Genomic DNA, 18622 nt, shown 5'->3' with positions numbered 1-18622 from the left:
TACCCGAACAGAGAGCATCCAACGTGCCGCACATTGCAAAACATCTACCGCCAACTGTATGCAACAGGTATGGTCGCAGCACGCAGACGGGTCCGTAACAGGCCCGTCACAGGAGAAGCGGGTGCAGTTGGCGTGTTAGCTACAGTTGCCATGAACCCACACATGAGTACACGGGACATTGCGAGAGCCGGTGGACTGAGTCAAAGTAGTGTCATGCGCATACTGCATCGTCACCGCTTTCACCCGTTTCATGTGTAACTACATCAGCAATTACATGGTGATGACTTTAATCATCGAGTGCAATTCTGTCAATGGGCATTAACAGAGAATGCGCTGCAGTTCTACCTGTTTACCGATGAAGCGGGTTTCACAAACCACGGGGCAGTGAATCTACAGATCATGCATTACTGGCCCGTGGAAAATCCTCGCTGGCTCACACAGGTAGAGTGACAGCGACCGTGGACTGTAAACATATCGTGCGGAATCATTGGCGACCACCTCATTGGTCCTCACTTCATTGCAGGGGCTCAAACAGCTGCAACATACATCGCGTTTCTACAGAACGATCTGCCAACGTTGCTCGAAAATGTCCCACTGGAAACGCGTCGACGTATGTGGTATCAGCATGATGGTGCACCTGCACATTCCGCAATTAACACTAGGCTGACCCTTGACAGGATGTTCGATGGGCGTTTCATAGGACGTGGAGGACGCATAAATTGGCCAGCCCGTTCTCCTAATCTTACACCTCTGGACTTCTTTCTGTGGGGTACGTTAGAGGAGAATGTGTACCGTGATGTGCCTACAACCCCAGAGGATATGAAACAACGTATTGTGGCAGCCTGCGGCGACATTACACCAGACATACTGCGGCGTGTACGACATTCATTACGCCAGAGATTGCAATTGTGTGTAGTAAATGATGGCCACCACATTGAACATCTATTGGCCTGACATGTCGGGACACACTCTATTCCACTCCCTAATTGAAAACGGGAACCATGTGTGTACGTGTACCTCACCCCTCATGGTAATGTACATGTGCGTCAGTGAAAAAGACCAATAAAAAGGTGTTAGCATGTGGACGTAATGTGCTGTTCCAGTCTCTTCTGTACCTAAGGTCCATCAACGTTCCCTTTGGATCCCTACGTAATTCGGTGCACTCCGATACACATGATCGAACAGCGGAGGAGTGGTACTCAAGCGTTAACTTTAGGTTACAATATCTCCGGATGTAATTAACATTTTACAATGCAACAAACGGAACTGATTACGTATTTGTTTATATGTTCAGATGTGCTAACAAAACTAACGGGGTTCTATTTAAAAAAACGTAGGTTTGTGTTAAAAAAACATACTTCCGTGCATTTTTTATGGTTTGTATTAACCAATTACACTAGCCCCTCTCCTCGCGTTCGGTCTGTGGAATCGATTCGTCAGTATTTGATGTGGTTTACGAAATATATCCAGCGGTAACGTTAGGTGACTCCCCCTGTATATAATGAAATACACGCTTTGTATTTGTATCATGAATTTCTTACATTTGTCTTGCTTTTGTCATAATCTTACGTACCTCTATCATAAATAATGCTTGTAAGTATGTAAGTAATAACGAGATCCACGTAAGGAAACATGTCTATAGACGAATGAACGATTGAATAAATAATTAAATAAGTGGAGCTTGAACAGTTGTTTTCCGATTCTGTGGTTACATTATTCTATATTATTTAACTCTGTAGATATTGTGCAAACTATTGTTGGTACAGATGTTTTATACTGTTTCTTGTAACGCATACACATTAAATACTTCTCCTTTGGTGTTGTTTAATTTATTTAACTGTTCCTTCCACCTAGCCAACATGATTATCTGTACTGTAACAAGATATTCATCTGAGTTCATGTCACTTTCTCCATGGACTTTTACATCTTGGAGGAGTGAACTAAGTTTTCTGCCTACTGTAAAATAATAACTAAGAGACTGATGCTATCTTGCATCATGTACGTTTATTGACTTCTTTTTTCCTACAGAATGTGTTGCTAATTTTCGTATCATTGAATGTGGCAAAATCTCTGAGTTCTTGTCTGCTGTTATTCCTTCTGCACTCTTCACTTGTTCATATCAACTACTGACATTGGCATGTTTTTAATATGTGTACTCAGCTCTCCTCTTATTGTTGTGTGTTATATTTAATTTTGTCAACTACTTTTTGTAAATCTTCATGAAATCTCTTCTTTTTTCCCATATTCACATATTGTTGTGTAATATTCTCTATCTGTTTTTAGGTGTACTGTTACAGTTCTTACATTCATATAATTATAACTCTGAATGTTTCCATTGTTTATCGATTAATGCTGTGACTCCAGCATTGTGCTCTTGATTAATTTACACTATTGTAGATCATTATATAAGAATTAATTTCTTTTTTTTACTTTTAGTTTTTATTTTGTTTCAGTTATGACAGCTATATTTCTTTTTTGATTTAAATCACTGTTTGTTTTGTGCTAATACTTGTACCTTTTTTGTAATTCCTAATCCCTTGTCATTGGTATGCCAGGATCATGTTCTTAGAGATCTATTTAACTTATTTTCCTTAAGATTTGTTTTTTTGTAATGCTACCAGCTTCCTGATAGTGTGCTGACACCTCTAGGCCATCTGAAAAGCCCGTTTCAAGGCGGTAGTGATTCGTGTTTCACCGCCGTTTTTGCCTACACTCCATAGAAGTATACAATAACAGTGAGCAACTAGAGGCCATTTATGTAGAAGTGAAATGGGGCAAAGTTCCTTTTGATCCATAAATGAATTTCTTAGCAGACAGTGCATTTGCGATAGTGCTACATTTATCAAAATTGGTCGTTGATGAAAATTCATTTATGTAAGTGACCAGGATGCATCCTTTTTTTCACAGTGGAAATGTATCTTATTTTTAAGCCTAAAACTCAAATAGCGACAATTTGTCACGAATTTGATTCACATAAAATGCAAAAAACTGAGTAAACTAAAATAACCCAATATACCTGTAACAGAGTTACCTATGTAACTAGTGCATGACGTAAGTGGTTATTTTTGTCTGTAAATATGATGTGATATACATGGTGATTCCTGATGACGTTAAAAACTTTCAGGGATGATGGAGAGGGGTAAATGAATCAATTTGCAGTATGGAACCCTGGTTCAGAACGAGTGTGTCAGAAGTTCTACACGAAAATTGTTCTGATATCTATAAAAGTGGAGTATATGTACCGGAACTGTAGTTGCTAATATTGTACGGTAGGCAACTTTCAGAGGTAGCAGACTGGATGGAAACAAGAAAAAGTCGTCTAGTAAACATGGGCTCCAGAACTCATACCTTACAAGCTATGAGCACTTGTTCATATCCGATATTGTGAAACACCTCCATTCTGCTGCAAGCTCTTTGGTTTCCATATTTTTGGAGCAGGTAGTTTGGACCAAAACAAGAAAAAAAAGTGTAGTAAATACGGGATATTTGCTGGTCTTTTCCGGATTTGGGTTTTTTTACCTCTTACTGATACATTTAACCTTCTCCATCATCTGTGATAGTTTGTATACTCTCTGTGTATGCAGGCTTTTCTAATTAGAAACCAAATAACGATTTAGGTGGCCCAGTGACAAAGCTACTGTAAAATGTAAATGTGATTTATTAGTCTCATTACATACATTGTACTGATCATATGATCTGTTGTACAGGAGACACATCAAGTTTAGCAAAAATGTATAATGATTTACAGAATTTTTTTTACACTATTTTAAGAATAGTGCCAATAGATACAATACTACTGTATTTACCATAAATTAACAGTTTACCAATTTCCTTTGTTGTACACAGACAACAATGCATCATTAGCAATAGGTTTTTATTGTTCAAAGTGTCAGACTGTCTTCCATGAATTTTTCCATGGTGTAGTAACATTTCTCTATTAAAATATTTTGAGTAGACTTTCCAGCGAACCAAGGTCCACTGTTAAAATATTTCTTCCTTTTAATTTGTGATATATTTTTTGCCCCATGTACAGTGGTGCCTGAGCATAAAGCCTTAAGCGATGCGAAGGAAATTTTAAGTTCTCCTTGTGAGACTACCATAGCTATGCTTAAAACGGGTCTTTTCAAGATTATGTTTATTCTTATATACAAAAATCAAAATTTCAAAAATGTAGAATGAAGTAATTGTTAGTATTTTAAATTTCTTGGACAATGGGCGAATGCCTTTTTTTTTTTTTTTTTACAACGCACGCGATGGAGGTGAATTAAAAGTGCCGTTCAGCTATCAAAAGTTAGGTTTCTCATTGTAACTAAAAGCGAATGCCAGACTAGTTCTACTGTAGAAGTCACGGCCCATTCCCTGCGTCATTTTTGTTCGGTCCGAGCAAAACTTCATGAACAGAATTCAAAAATAAAAGTTCGCTCTGAAAGTTCATATCTGAGATCAGTATTTAACCTTGTCGAGAGCCCTGCCTATAAAGTCATGACGCGAACTACTTTAAGTATCAGTGGAGCACACCACACAAACGATTTTATCAAATGGCATTTCATTTGCAAAACGTCCTGAAGCGATACCAACTTTCACAAAAAAGAGTATACCTCTATTGCGCATATGCACATATACTACGCTCTGTATAAAGAAAGTGTAACTCTGTTATTACAGTGGCTTGCCGCCTCACTTACATCCTAATAGTTTATTACTTGTTCAGAGATCCCATGTAAGGATTTTAATTTGTCCGAAAACTTAAGTCCTTGAAGTTCGTACAATGTTCACAGATGTCGTTGCACACGCAATGATTGTTACTCAGTGGTGCTCACCAACAAAATACGGAGTGATATTGCATGTAAAAGCGGAAAGTTCTCTATTGAATTCTATTTTGACCAGTTAACTGCGTTTGTTTGCGTGAGTATAATGTAGATATAACTTGCGACTGGCTTTTAATGATGCTGCAAATCTAATTGAATATGTACAGACGTATTGTTATAATTTGTGTGCAACAGTAAGCTTTATTGTTTGCTGTTAATATGGCGGAGTAGTGTTCCTACTCTTGCGGTTTTCGCGCCCGTGGACGATGTATTATTTTCATAAATTGAGTAACGTTTCATAACAGGAGGACGTGAACCAGAATTACGAACTTGACCACGCGTATTGTATGCTTTGTTGTCGAAAATTAAGATAACCTCATAGCGATCCAATATGTTAGGTTACGAAAGGAGATAATACAGTATTGTGTATTGTACACATGTATCACTATTGTGTATCAATTATGAATTTCATTATAGTAGAAATGGAGCGAAGTGTGCATTCCCTTCGCATATCAGTAAATGTGAAGTGCTCAAAGACACATGTTAAGAAAACGAGAGGAATCGGTTAAGACTTGTTTTGATACATCTGTGTGAGTGATTCAGATTGGTTATTCGGCATGTTTTATTTCGTAAGTGTAGTACCATTGACAATAAAATATTCCCAAATCGTTGCAGAATAAATGATCTTGGGGTTTCGGGCAGTGACAGTAGGGATTAGGAATGCGCTGTGCCTGATCTTTTACTGATGTAATATTTTTCACGTCCCTTGTATTTTGTAATGTTTGCATTGTGTGTGTGGAAACGTTAGTTGCTTCCTGTTAAGAACAATTGATCATAATAAAGCCGATTATTTTAGCGTTAAAACATAAACTGTGATCCATTTTAATGTCTGAAAGATGCGAACCATAAACTTTAAATACGACATAAACAATACACCCTCGTAGATTGATGGGCACTTACATGAAATCATAGTACGCAAAAAAGGTAAAGACTCGAAATTTAATCATGGTAGTGTTATAGACATTGTTGATTCATTAATCATTGGCTTTGTGAGGTGGTAAGTTTCGGGGTTGGGATGACGAAACCAGATTTAGCAAGAAATCGTTCCATTGAATTGCATTAGTTGTTTTGGTCAGCTTTATACTTTCTTGTGTTGGGGAGTATGAACGAGACAGAAGTCCTCAGTTTAAAATGAAAGGGACGATGTTGACAAAGTTTGGTGCATGTGTGAAGTGATTAACTGACTGTTGAGTTGTGCTTATATTAAAATGTGGAATGTATCATCTTTCTTTCCTCTATAGCCTCCAGTTGTATACTCCATTTGGAACTTATCAGAACAGTCGTCATGGCATCAGGTCAGCTTTTCAATCTGAAGTGGAACAATCATACCAACAACATTCTCCAGGTAATTAGTTATCTAATTTGATAGTAATTGTAAAAGTGCATTACAAATGGGACAAAATGTTTGTAGTTTACATTTGAATTACATGTGATGTATATTTAGTAAGACAGCTAAAAAATATTCAACAGTTTTTGAGAAGTTCTTGCACTCCATTTGTCAGACAGAACTAAGTCTCTATACCTGTTACATTTTACTGATGTTAAAATTTTTTGTAGGTGTTCATGGAGCATTTGAGTTGTGAGAATCTTGTTGATGTCACTCTTTCTTGTCAAGGCCAGTTTCTCAAAGCACATAAAATGATACTTTCTGCATGCAGTCCGTATTTCCAGGTCAGTATGCTGCATTTAATGTTTTGATGTTATGCATGTGTGTCTTCACGTATTGTGTCTTGATGATTACAGTAGGCATGTTTGGTTTGTTCATCATGGGATTGATGCACCAACAGCTTATCAGCACTTGCTGTGAATGTTAATGACAGTTTAATTTGCTTTGTGTATTGAACGCAGTTCCAAAATGTAAAGGACCATTAAGCATTTCCAGACACACACTGTGTATTTATGGTCTTGAAATTAAATCTGTAACTGGTACACCTTGGTACTACGCCCATGAGGGAAATTTCTTTTTTCGAATGCCGCAATATGCGTGACACCACTGAACTGTGTATCCCTGTACCTCCCTAGCATTCAGTTGTCTACCAACCATCATCATCATCATTGCAGGCATGTCTTTGCTAGTTTTGCTTCTGTAAGGTGATCGAGTCCCAAGAACTACTGTGTACCATTAGTGAAAGTTGTTTTTCCTTGCCATCATTTTCAATACTTCGCATTTGTGCTACTGTACTTAACAAAAATGAACGAAATAGATATTACTGATACTCTAAATGAACCACTGGATAGTGATGTTGATGACATAAGTGGAAGTGACTGTTTCAATACTTAGCATGAATGAAACTACTGAAATTAACTGGTAAAGATAATGAATTATCAAAAAGATATTATAGAAATGTTCTATTTTTCATAAATGAGGTAGTCATTCAGCTGAAAACGTTACAATGAAATCTCCACACAAGTTATGTCTGCAGAAATTTTTATACAGAATTTAAATTTTTTCTTACGATTTTGAAGCATATCCTATTTTGTGTTCAAATGTAAAGTTTCAGCTGTTTAGCTTATATTTGTTGCTGTGTTTCTGATGTATAGGGCTTTGGAAAAGTATATTTTTCACGTTCTGCATTTTGAGCATTTCCCTGATTTTGATACGTGTGTATACAATTTTTAGGTGTACCAGTTGTGTGTTAAAATAATTCTTAAGTATTCAGAGGTTCATCAGCCAGTCATTATCATACATTTCCTGCAAAGATTGCAATTTTTCTTTGAAAGGAGGTCACATGTGTGTTAGATTTATACTCGATGCTGTTTATCTTGTGACTGCATTGTGAAAACTTGTAGCAGATCTGAATCAGAATCTTGTAATTTTTGTTAAAGGAACATTTTGTCTTTGTGAACTGTGAGGTATCAAACATTAAATTAGCACAAATATTATTTCTTTTGGTGATTAATAATTTATTTCTCAAGTTATAATTCACTTCTTAGTGTTTTATCTGCACTGTCAGTTTAACAGCCAATTCATAATTTTCATAATGGATACCAAATGTGTAGTCTACCATCCCCTGGCCTCACTCATCACAGAGATGTTGCAACCTTAATTGTGTGTTTTGTATTTGATGCCAAAGCCATATTTTTGTTAATAGACAGTTCCATCTTTCATCTTGGCCGTTACATAGTAACTGCCATTTACACAACTGGCCATTAAAATTGCTACATGAAGAAGAAATGCAGATGATAAATGGGTATTCACAGGGCAAATATATTATACTAGAACTGACATGTGATTACATTTTCACGCAATTTGGGTGCATAGATCCTGAGAAATCAGTACCCAGAACAACCACCTCTGGCCGTAATAACGGCCTTGATACGCCTGGGCATTGAGTCAAGCAGAGCTTGTATGGCATGTGCAGGTACAGCTGCCCTGCAGCTTCAACACGATACCACAGTTCGTCAAGGGTAGTGACTGGCGTATTGTGACAAGCCAGTTGCTCGGCCACCATTGACCAGACGTTTTTCAGGTGGTGAGAGATCTGGAGAATGTGCTGGCCAGAGCAGCAGTCTGTATCCAGAAAGGCCCGTACAGGAACTGCAACATGCGGTCGTGCATTATCCAGCTGAAATGTAGGGTTTTGCAGGGATTGAATGAAGGATAGAGCCACGGGTCATAACACATCTGAAATGTAATGTAATGTCCACTGTTCAAAGTGCCGTCAATGTGAACAAGAGGTGACCAATGGCACCCCATACCATCACGCCGGGTTATACGCCAGTATGGCGATGACAAACACACGCTTCCAATGTGCGTTCACCGCGATGTCGCCAAACACGGATGTGACCATCATGATACTGTAAACAGAACCTGGATCCATCCGAAAAAATGACGTTTTGTCATTTGTGCACCCAGGTTCGTCGTTGAGTACACCATCGCAGGCGCTCCTGTCTGTGATGCAGCGTCAAGAGTAACCGCAGCCATGGTCTCCGAGCTGATAGTCCATGCTGCTGCAAATGTCGTCGAACTGTTCGTGCAGATGGTTGTCTTGCAAACGTCTCCGTCTGTTGACTCAGGGATCGAGACGTGGCTGCACGATCCGTTACAGCCGTGCGGATAAGATGGCCTGTCATCTCGACTGCTAGTGATACGAGGCCGTTGGGATCCAGCGCGGCATTCTGTATTACCCTCCTGAACCCACCGATTCAATATTCTGCTAACAGTCATTGGAGCTCGACCAATGCGAGCAGCAATGTTGTGATATAAACCGCAATTGCGATAGGCTACAATCCGACCTTTATCAAAGTCGGAAACATGGTGGTACGCATTTCACCTCCTTACACGAGGCATCACAACGTTTCACCAGGCAACGCCAGTCAACTGCTGTTTGTGTATGAGAAATCAGTTTGAAACGCTCCTCATGTCAGCAAGTTTTAGGTGTCGCCAACAGCGCCAACCTTGTGTGAATTCTCTTAAAAAGCTAATCATTTGCATATTACAGCATCTTCTTCCTCTGTAGCACATTTTAATGGCCAGGAGTGCATATTACTTTAGCACCTGATTTTGGCTCTGTGCTGTTTTCAGTTGCTTCTTCTATAATTGTAATTTTCTGTTGTAATGCTGTGTGGGCGTATACAGATGTGCATATGCCATTTTAATGTCAGTGCAGTCACAAAGGAAAGGGGCAAGAACAGCATTTCTTACTCATCAGCAAATGTTTTTGCTCATGTCTACTACGATAGCATTAACATGTTAAAATGACGGACACACGTTTGTAAGCATCATGCTGGGTGATAGTGTAAAATTATGGCAGTAAGAGTAGCACTTGAAAATGACAGTGTTGAAATCAGCTGACCTTATAGCATTTGACAGTTATTGTATAAAATCCAAAGAGAAAAATCTTATTGTCTTGAGTTAGAAACTGAATTCCTTCAGTCTCGACTTAATGATGTATAGCAGTTCTCAAAGGTATGGATTTAATGTGAAGCAAAATGTTTGGTATCAAAATAAAAAAGCAGCTTTTGCCATAATTTCTCAGCATTGTTGTTATTCTTTGTAATAATTTTGATTGCTTGTAATTCTCCTGATATAATTTGATGGTATTCTGTTACATTCCACATTGCAGCCATACTGCCATTCAAGTTGTCACACTTCAGAGTGACAACCTTTTTATCTTCTACATTGTATTGATACTGATAGTGATGTTTGTGCTGTCAGTGAGATGGACTGGTGTGCCTTAGCAGCATTTTCATCTTTGTCCATTGTTTAAGTCTTTGGTTTCTTTTGAGTATAACCCTAGACATGGGCCCTTAGAGAGTGCTATTGTCTGAAACCAGAAGAACTAACTGATTTCGGGACTAACTAAGGCTTAGTTACCCAGTCTTGAATCCTCATGTACACTTAGTCTTTGTTGAACCCCATTATATACTCCTGTAATGACATTAGTCATTCCACACTATTTGATCTCTCATATTTTCTTCGCAGGGTTGATGAATGACATACTTCCAGTTGTGTCGTGAAATTATTATTTCCATTAAGGTACAATATTTCGACGGCTGATCCAGCATTCTCCTTCAGGTGTTGGAAGTATTGCTGTGATATGTACTTACTGCCTCAATTCTAGCCAGGTGGTGTACTTTTGTAAGTCCTCCTTATAGGCGGTTCGATTCCCTACATTAGCTGCACTCTTTGATGCCCTTTTGTTTCTCGGAGCTGACACTGATATTCTGCGAAATGCAAATTCTCTCAGTGTTTTCCAGATCTGGTGGGTGTGATCACCAATGAGATCTTAATAAATTGAGTTCCTGACTCCAAGACTCATTTAAATTGAAATCTCCATCGTTGTTTATCAGGTTTTCTGACATTTTTATTTTGACAGGCTCCTTAATTATACTGTCCCAGAAACTTGGTGTTTACACCACAATACTGCTCTCATTGTGTTTTATTTCATGATTATATTTGAAGCAGTGCTCGGTAACAACTGATTTGCATGGTTGTTGTAGTCGAGCGTGTTGCTGATGTTCCTTGTATCTCTCTTCAACTTTTCTGATAATCTGCCACATATAAGATGTGGAACATTTGCCTGGAATGTGATACACACCCAGCTCTCTTCTCTCAGGGTGTTCAGTGTGACTGATGTTTCTGTTTCAACATTACTTGGTTCATTGGTGAATTTTATATGTGCTTAAACTCCCAGTAATGGAGTGACTTTGACCTTTCCAGCTTTGCTATGTTCAGGAGTATTCATTTTCATTCACTATAGGTAATAAGCATTTCTGTAGCTTTTACAAAGTTCCACAGTGTCCTAAGGTGATTCAAAACCAGCCTACTTTCTTGCCCATGGTGTTCTCAGACAAAAGTGACCAGCTAGCACAGTCAGAGGTTTCTCAGAGCAAAATAATGAACTGTTATTTCATGCATGGGGACTAAAGCAACTATTTGTTGTTGCCAGAATGCATATTTCACTTTGGAGTATTGTGTGTGTAGTTGTAAAGCTTTCTGGCTGATTAAAACTGTGTGTTAGACCAGGACTCAACTCTGGACTCTTGGCTTTCGCAAGCAGATACTATTTGCTGAGCACCCAGGTGACCCAGTGTCAAGCTGTACTTCTGCCAGTATCTCTCTTTTTTAATTTCCTTAGAAGTTCTACTGCCTACCTAACAGAAGAACAAGCATTCCTCCCCAAAAGATATTGAAATGACTTAACAACAGCCTAGGGGACTGTTTCCGGAATGAATCTTTCACTCTGCATGGAAGTGTGCATGTGTTTGAAACTCTTGGCAGATTAAAAATCTCCCTCCCTCCCTCCTTCCCTCCCTCCCCCCCTCCTCTCTCTCTCTCTCTCTCTCTCTCTCTCTCTCTCTCTCTCTCTCTCTCTCTCTGTATGCATGTCTGTCTTTGTTACCTATTTTGATTTTATTAAATTTTGATTGCTGCAAGAGTGTCAAAAGTTATTTCTTTTACATGTCCAGGAACTATTCAACCAACATCAACATCAGCAACATCCGGTTATCATTATCAATGGAATGAAGTTTGTGGATATCAAACTGGTTGTTGAATTCATGTACAGGGGAGAAATAAAGGTAAACGAAGTAAAAGGAAAAATATATCTGGATCAATTTATTTTTCATTATGTAACTTGATATGTTATAATGAACTGAATTTTTGTAAAATTTTACTGAGAGATACTTTTTCCAGTAATTGTCATAAATGCTTCAAAGTAAATAAGTGTGCAGTAAATTAGTGCTACACGTAATTTCGATATCTCTTGTGGCAAACTCACAGACTGTAATAGTGTAATAGAGTAGGCCATCTTTTGCTGTTATGTGTTCCTCATATTTTTTTCACTATTCTTAGTCATTAGATGTGAGGGACAAGTCTACACATGCGGTGAAGTGTACATGCCATTATTTCAGTGTATTTGCCCTCAGTAATATCTCTGGCACCACTAGTGAAGTTTTGCAGTCACTAATTCAATACTTCAGAGATATATATTTAGTTATTTGTTTGACACCATTGTGCAACTGTCAACATTGCACCAGTGAGTTTTTGGCAACTTTGAGACACATTATCTCTGGCGATATTTTCTTAAAGAAGAAAAAACTAGGCCAGCTTATACAACTTTTTTTGCTCTTTCTTTACCAAAATAATAAAAAACTGATTCTTGGGCAATTTTCATGTGGATAATTTGAAGCAAAGTCTGCTGGAAAAAATAGAATTTTGGAAAAAAAATGTTATGTTTATCTTTTTATGTATCTGGAAGTAATTATGGGATAATGCTGAAACATTGCATGTAGTAACTTATCAGTACAAGATCTTAGAATATAAAATTTCCTTCTCCTACTGCTTTTCAGTAGCTTGCAAATTGAGTACAAAGTTGAAGATTTTTCTTAAAAAACCATTTTCATTGGAAATTCCATGTTCTGACCCACCTGAAAACTATGTTCGGGTTTGCAATGCAAGCATATAAATCACTCTTTAAGAAAGGAGATGTCAATAACTATTGACCTGTTTCACTGCTGACATCATTTTCCAAAATTTTTGAGAATATTGTATGTTCTAGAATAGTATCTCATGATAGCAGCAATAGTATCCTTAGCGAATCACAGTTTGGGTTTCAGAAGAGTTGTTCTAATGAGAATGCCATTGTTCACTCATAAGATATTGCAAACATTAAATAACAAACTAATGATGGCTGGTATATTGTGTGACCTCTCTAAAGCATTTGATTGTGTGAATCCCAGTATTCTCTTGGATTAATTGATGTTGTAAGGGATAGATGGTATAGCTAATCAATTGATTATGTCTTATGTAACCAAAAGAAGGCAGAAAGTTGTATTTAGGAATTCAAGCAATATAGTCCAGGGACATAATTCTGACGGGAGAAATCACATATGGGGTTCCCCAAGATTCAGTCTTAGATCCACTACTGTTCCTTATATCTGTAAACGATCTTCCATCTAGTATACAACAAGCTGAATTGTATCGTAATCAATCCCAGCATTCATACAGACACAGAAAGAATGGTAAACAAAGATCTTGAAGTATCATTGACTGGCTTTTTGGTTTTTTAGTGTCGGGCGTAAGACATCCTGTGAAACTCCATTAAATGCCATCACCAAAAAACTGCCTAGAACGTACAGTTGTTAATCGCACTCATGATGTAATGGCAATTGGACGTAATGGCAACAAATAGATCTGACCTCTCTTAGGGTGCCCACATCAAAACTGGTATCAGTAACTATGACACACTTGTGGCAACAAAGATTACCAAAGTACAAAGGACAACTAAAACAGCCAGAAAGATCTATATGTTCTGTAAACTAGATTAAAAAAATCAGTAGTGTCTCTCAACGAGAAACTTGAAACTTTCAGCACTGGGCAGGAGCATGTAGAGGAACTCTGGCTCAAATTTAAAAGAGTAGTTGACCATGCACTGGATAGATGTGTGCCCTTTAGAAAAGATCATAATGAGAGGAACCTCCATGGTATACAGCCACTGTAAACCAACGTCTAAAGAAACAGAGATTACTAAATATTAGGTGTAAAACAAAGCATAGGGCTATAAATAGAGAGATGTTAAATGAAACACATTTGGCTGTCAAGAGATCAATGTGTGATGTCTTCAGTGACTATTGTAGCATAATATTTTCAAATGACAATTCACAAAATCCAAAGAAATTTTGGTCATATGCAAAAGCTGTCAGTGGCATCAAAGTTAGTGTCCATTCCCTAGCGAATGAGACAGGAAATGAAATTGAGGATAGCAAAGCAAAAGCTGAAATGCTTAACTCTGTTTTCAAGTGTTCCTTTACAAGGAACACGCAGAATTTCCTCAGTTTAATTCTCGTACCACTGAAAAGATGAATGAAGTAAGTATTAGTGTCAGTGGTGTTGAGAAACAACTGAAACTGTTCAAATACGAGGGCAGTTCAATAAGTAATGCAACATATTTTTTTTCTCAGCCAATTTTGGTTGAAATAACCGGAAATTTCTTGTGGAATATTTTCAAACATTCCCGCTTCGTCTCGTATAGTTTCATTGACTTCCGATAGGTGGCAGCGCTGTACGGAGCTGTTAAAATGGCGTCTGTAACGGATGTGCGTTGCAAACAACAGGCAGTGATCGAGTTTCTTTTAGCGGAAAACCAGGGCATCTCAGATATTCATAGGCGCTTGCAGAATGTCTACGGTGATCTGGCAGTGGACAAAAGCACGGTGAGTCGTTGGGCAAAGCGTGTGTCATCATCGCCGCAAGGTCAATCAAGACTGTCTGATCTCCCGCGTGCGGGCCGGCCGTGCACAGCTGTGACTCCTGCAATGGCGGAGCGTGCGAACACACTCGTTCGAGATGATCGACGGATCACCATCAAACAACTCAGTGCTCAACTTGACATCTCTGTTGGTAGTGCTGTCACAATTGTTCACCAGTTGGGATATTCAAAGGTTTGTTCCCGCTGGGTCCCTCGTTGTCTAACCGAACACCATAAAGAGCAAAGGAGAACCATCTGTGCGGAATTGCTTGCTCGTCATGTGGCTGAGGGTGACAATTTCTTGTCAAAGATTGTTACAGGCGATGAAACATGGGTTCATCACTTCGAACCTGAAATAAAACGGCAATCAATGGAGTGGCGCCACACCCACTCCCCTACCAAGAAAAAGTTTAAAGCCATACCCTCAGCCGGTAAAGTCATGGTTACAGTCTTCTGGGACGCTGAAGGGGTTATTCTGTTTGATGTCCTTCCCCATGGTCAAACGATCAACTCTGAAGTGTATTGTGCTACTCTTCAGAAATTGAAGAAACGACTTCAGCGTGTTCGTAGGCACAAAAATCTGAACAAACTTCTTCTTCATGACAACGCAAAACCTCACACAAGTCTTCGCACCTGAGAGGAGCTCACAAAACTTCAGTGGACTGTTCTTCCTCATGCACCCTACAGCCCCGATCTCGCACCGTGGGATTTCCATATGTTTGGCCCAATGAAGGACGCAATCCGTGGGAGGCACTACGCGGATGATGAAGAAGTTATTGATGCAGTACGACGTTGGCTCCGACATCGTCCAGTGGAATGGTACCGTGCAGGCATACAGGCCCTCATTTCAAGGTGGCGTAAGGCCGTAGCATTGAATGGAAATTACGTTGAAAAATAGTGTTGTGTAGCTAAAAGATTGGGGAACAACCTGGTGTATTTCAATGCTGAATAAAACAACCCCTGTTTCAGAAAAAAAATGTGTTGCATTACTTATTGAACTGCCCTCGTAGAACAAAGCTCCAGGGCCCAATGGTATCCCTATTAGATTCTATACTGAATTTATGGCTGAGTTAGTCCCTCTTCTAACTACATCGTAGATCCCTTGAACAGAAAACTGTGCCCAGTTCTTGGAAAAAGGTACAGGTCACACCCGTCTTCAAGAAGTGTAGTAGAAATTATCCACAAAACTACTGTCCATTATCCTTGACATCGATTTGTTGTAGAATATTTAGAATGTATTCTGAGCTCAAATATAATTAGGTACCTTAAAGAGAATGACCTCCTCAATGCCAACCAGCATGGATTTAGAAAACGTCGATAATGTGAAACCCAGCTTGCACTTATCTCACATACATAGTGAAAGCTTTGGATCAAGGCAAGTAGGTAGATGCAGTGTTTCTTGATTTCCGAAAAGTGCTTGATTCAGTACTGCATCTACACTTACTGTCAAAAGTACGATCACAAGGGGAATCAAGTGAAATTTTTGACTGGATTGAGGATTTTTTTGTTAGGGAGGACACATCGTGTTATCTTGGATGGATAGGCATCGTCAGATGATGCTTGCTTTTCATGTTGTATATTAATGACCTTGCAGGCAGTAGTAGAAGCAGGCTCTTTGCAGATGATAATGAAATACTATCTGAGAGAAGCTGTATAAATATTCAATCAGATCCTAATAAGATTTCAGCTTGATGCAGAAATTGGCAACTTGCTCTAAATGTTCAGAAATGAAAAATATGCACTTCACAAAACGAAAAAATGTAGCATCCTGTGACTATAATATCAGTGAGTCACTGTTGCAATTGTCCAACTCATACAAATACTTGGGTGTAACACCTTGTAGGGATATGAAATCGAATGATCACATAGGTTCAGTCATGGGTAAAGCAGATGGCAGATTCAGTTTCTTGGTAGAATTCGGAGGAAGTGCAACCAGTCTACAAAGGAGATTGCTTAAAAATGACTCGTGTGACCAGTTCTAGAATGTGTGGGACCTGTACCAGGTAGGACTAACAGGGGACATTGAACATATATAGAGAAGGGTAGCATGAAACAGGTTTGTTTAACCTGTGGGAGAGTGTCACAGAGATAGTGAACGAACTGAACTGATAGACTCTTGAAGTTATACGTAAACTATTCTGAGGAAGTATATTAACAAATTTCAAGAACAAGTTTTAAATGATTACTCTAGGAATATACTACAACCACATACGTATCACTCATGGAGGTATTACGAGTATAAGATTAGAATAACTTCTGTACACACAGAGGCATTCAAACAATCATTCTTCCTGCACTCCAAAAGTGAAAGGAACAGGAAGAAACCCTAACAACTGATACAATTGCACACACCCTTTGCCTTGCACCTCATGGTGGTTGGCAGAGTATAGATGTAGATGGTCTCATCCTAAATTGTAAAAAGACAACATATTAAGCTCTGCACACCTACAGATACTACACCAATGACGAGTGTAACACATGGAGAGGAAATAATAAATAAGGTGGAAATTTCAAAATTTGTAGGGGACTTTAGAATCACTGCAAATCTGGGGGGAGAGAGAACTCAGTAAGTTGACATATTTCGCGTATTTTCATTCAGTAATCAAACAGTGTAAAATTCAGGTTGGAATAATGACAGTATTATGAAAAGGAAAGTTGCTACTCACCATATAGTAGAGGTGCTGAGTCGCAGATATGTACAACAAAAAAATTGACAGCAAATAAGCTTTTGGCCAAAAATTCCTTCAGCAGAAATAGACTAAACACACACACACGCACAAATGCAACTCACACACACATGACCACAGCCAGTGACTGCTGAGGTGGCCTCAGCAGCCAGAGAGACTGTGGTCATGTGTGTCTGACAGACAGCAAAGTAAATCAAACAATGGGAAATCCAGGATGGAATGTAACAATACCAGAGAAGGAAAGTTGCTACTCACCATATAGCAGAGATGCTGAGTTGCGATAGGCACAATAAAAAGATTCACACACTCATAGCTTTCGGCCATTAAGGCCTTGGTCAGCTGTAGACACACATACAGACGCATACACATACTCACGCAAATGCAACTTGCACACACATCTACTCTCTCAGAGAGCTGAAGCTACACTGGGTGGGGATAAGGAGGTGGCTGGGGCAGGGAGGGGGAGGGATAATATGGTGGGAGTGGCGGACAGTGAAGTGTTGCAGTTTAGACGGAAGACAGGAGGGAAGGTGCGGAGGGGGGAGTGGGTAAGTAGCGGAAAGGAGAGAAATAAAAATAAATTAAAAGACTGGGTGTGGTGGTGCAACGACGGCTGTGTGTTGCTGGAATGGGAATAGGGAGGGGGCTGGATGGGTGAAGACAGTGACTAACCAAGGTTGAGGCCAGGAGGGTTACGGGAACGTAGGATGTATTGCAGGGAAATTTCCCACATATGCAATTCAGAAAAGCTGGTGTTGGTGGGAAGGACCCATATGGCACAGGCTGTGAAGCAGTCATTAAGATGAGGGATATCATGTTTGGCAGCGTGTTCAGCAACAGGGTGGTCCACTTGTTTTTTGGCCACAGTAAGTTGCATGCGCACTGACAGCTTGTTGGTTGTCATGCCTACATAGAATGCAGCACAGTGGTTGCAGCTTAGCTTGTAGATCACATGACTAGTTTCACAAGTAGCCCTGCCTTGGGTGGGATAGGTGATGTTAGTGACTGGAGTAGAGTATGTGGTGGTGGGAAGATATATGGGACAGGAATTGCATCTATGTCTGTTACAGGCATAATTATCATCCCAACCTTGTACAAAACAAATCTGTCATGCAAAACAAATCTCCCGTGCCTTATCTTTCCAGTCCCCCACCACCTCCCAAAGTCCCACTGTCTGGCCACAGAGAAGCATTCCCCTCGTAACTCAGTACCATCCAGGACTAGAGCAACTGAATTACATTCTCCGCCAGGGTTCCAGTTACTTCTCGTAGTGCCCTGAAATGAGAAATGTCCTGCTCACTATCCTTCCCACACCTCCACAGTGGTATTCCGCCATTCACCAAGCCTACACAATATACTTGTCCATCCTTACACAACT

At 39.3% G+C, this 18622-nt stretch overlaps 1 protein-coding gene across 4 annotated transcripts in view; it reads left to right on the top strand.

The window, feature by feature from the left end:
* The first annotated feature begins 4661 nt into the window (after positions 1–4661).
* LOC126198862 (protein tramtrack, beta isoform-like) overlaps positions 4662–18622 on the top strand; it is a 139479-nt gene continuing 125518 nt past the window's right edge. The window contains exons 1-4 of one of the 4 annotated variants that reach the window (XM_049935457.1): positions 4662–4902; positions 6107–6210; positions 6423–6536; positions 11778–11888. In XM_049935457.1, the coding sequence (XP_049791414.1) occupies positions 6151–6210; positions 6423–6536; positions 11778–11888 (285 nt within the window). In that variant the 5' untranslated portion in view covers positions 4662–4902; positions 6107–6150. Of the gene's footprint in view, positions 4903–5032; positions 5396–5415; positions 5435–5539; positions 5790–6106; positions 6211–6422; positions 6537–11777; positions 11889–18622 lie in introns of those variants that run through there. The other 3 variants (XM_049935458.1, XM_049935459.1, XM_049935460.1) reach the window with 3 other exon arrangements.

Source organism: Schistocerca nitens, chromosome 8 (genome assembly GCF_023898315.1).
Source record: "Schistocerca nitens isolate TAMUIC-IGC-003100 chromosome 8, iqSchNite1.1, whole genome shotgun sequence".
NCBI classification, from domain to species: Eukaryota; Metazoa; Arthropoda; class Insecta; order Orthoptera; family Acrididae; genus Schistocerca; species Schistocerca nitens.
The sequence above is the reverse complement of the archived record's forward strand: the minus strand, read 5'-3'. Positions and strand labels throughout refer to the sequence as shown.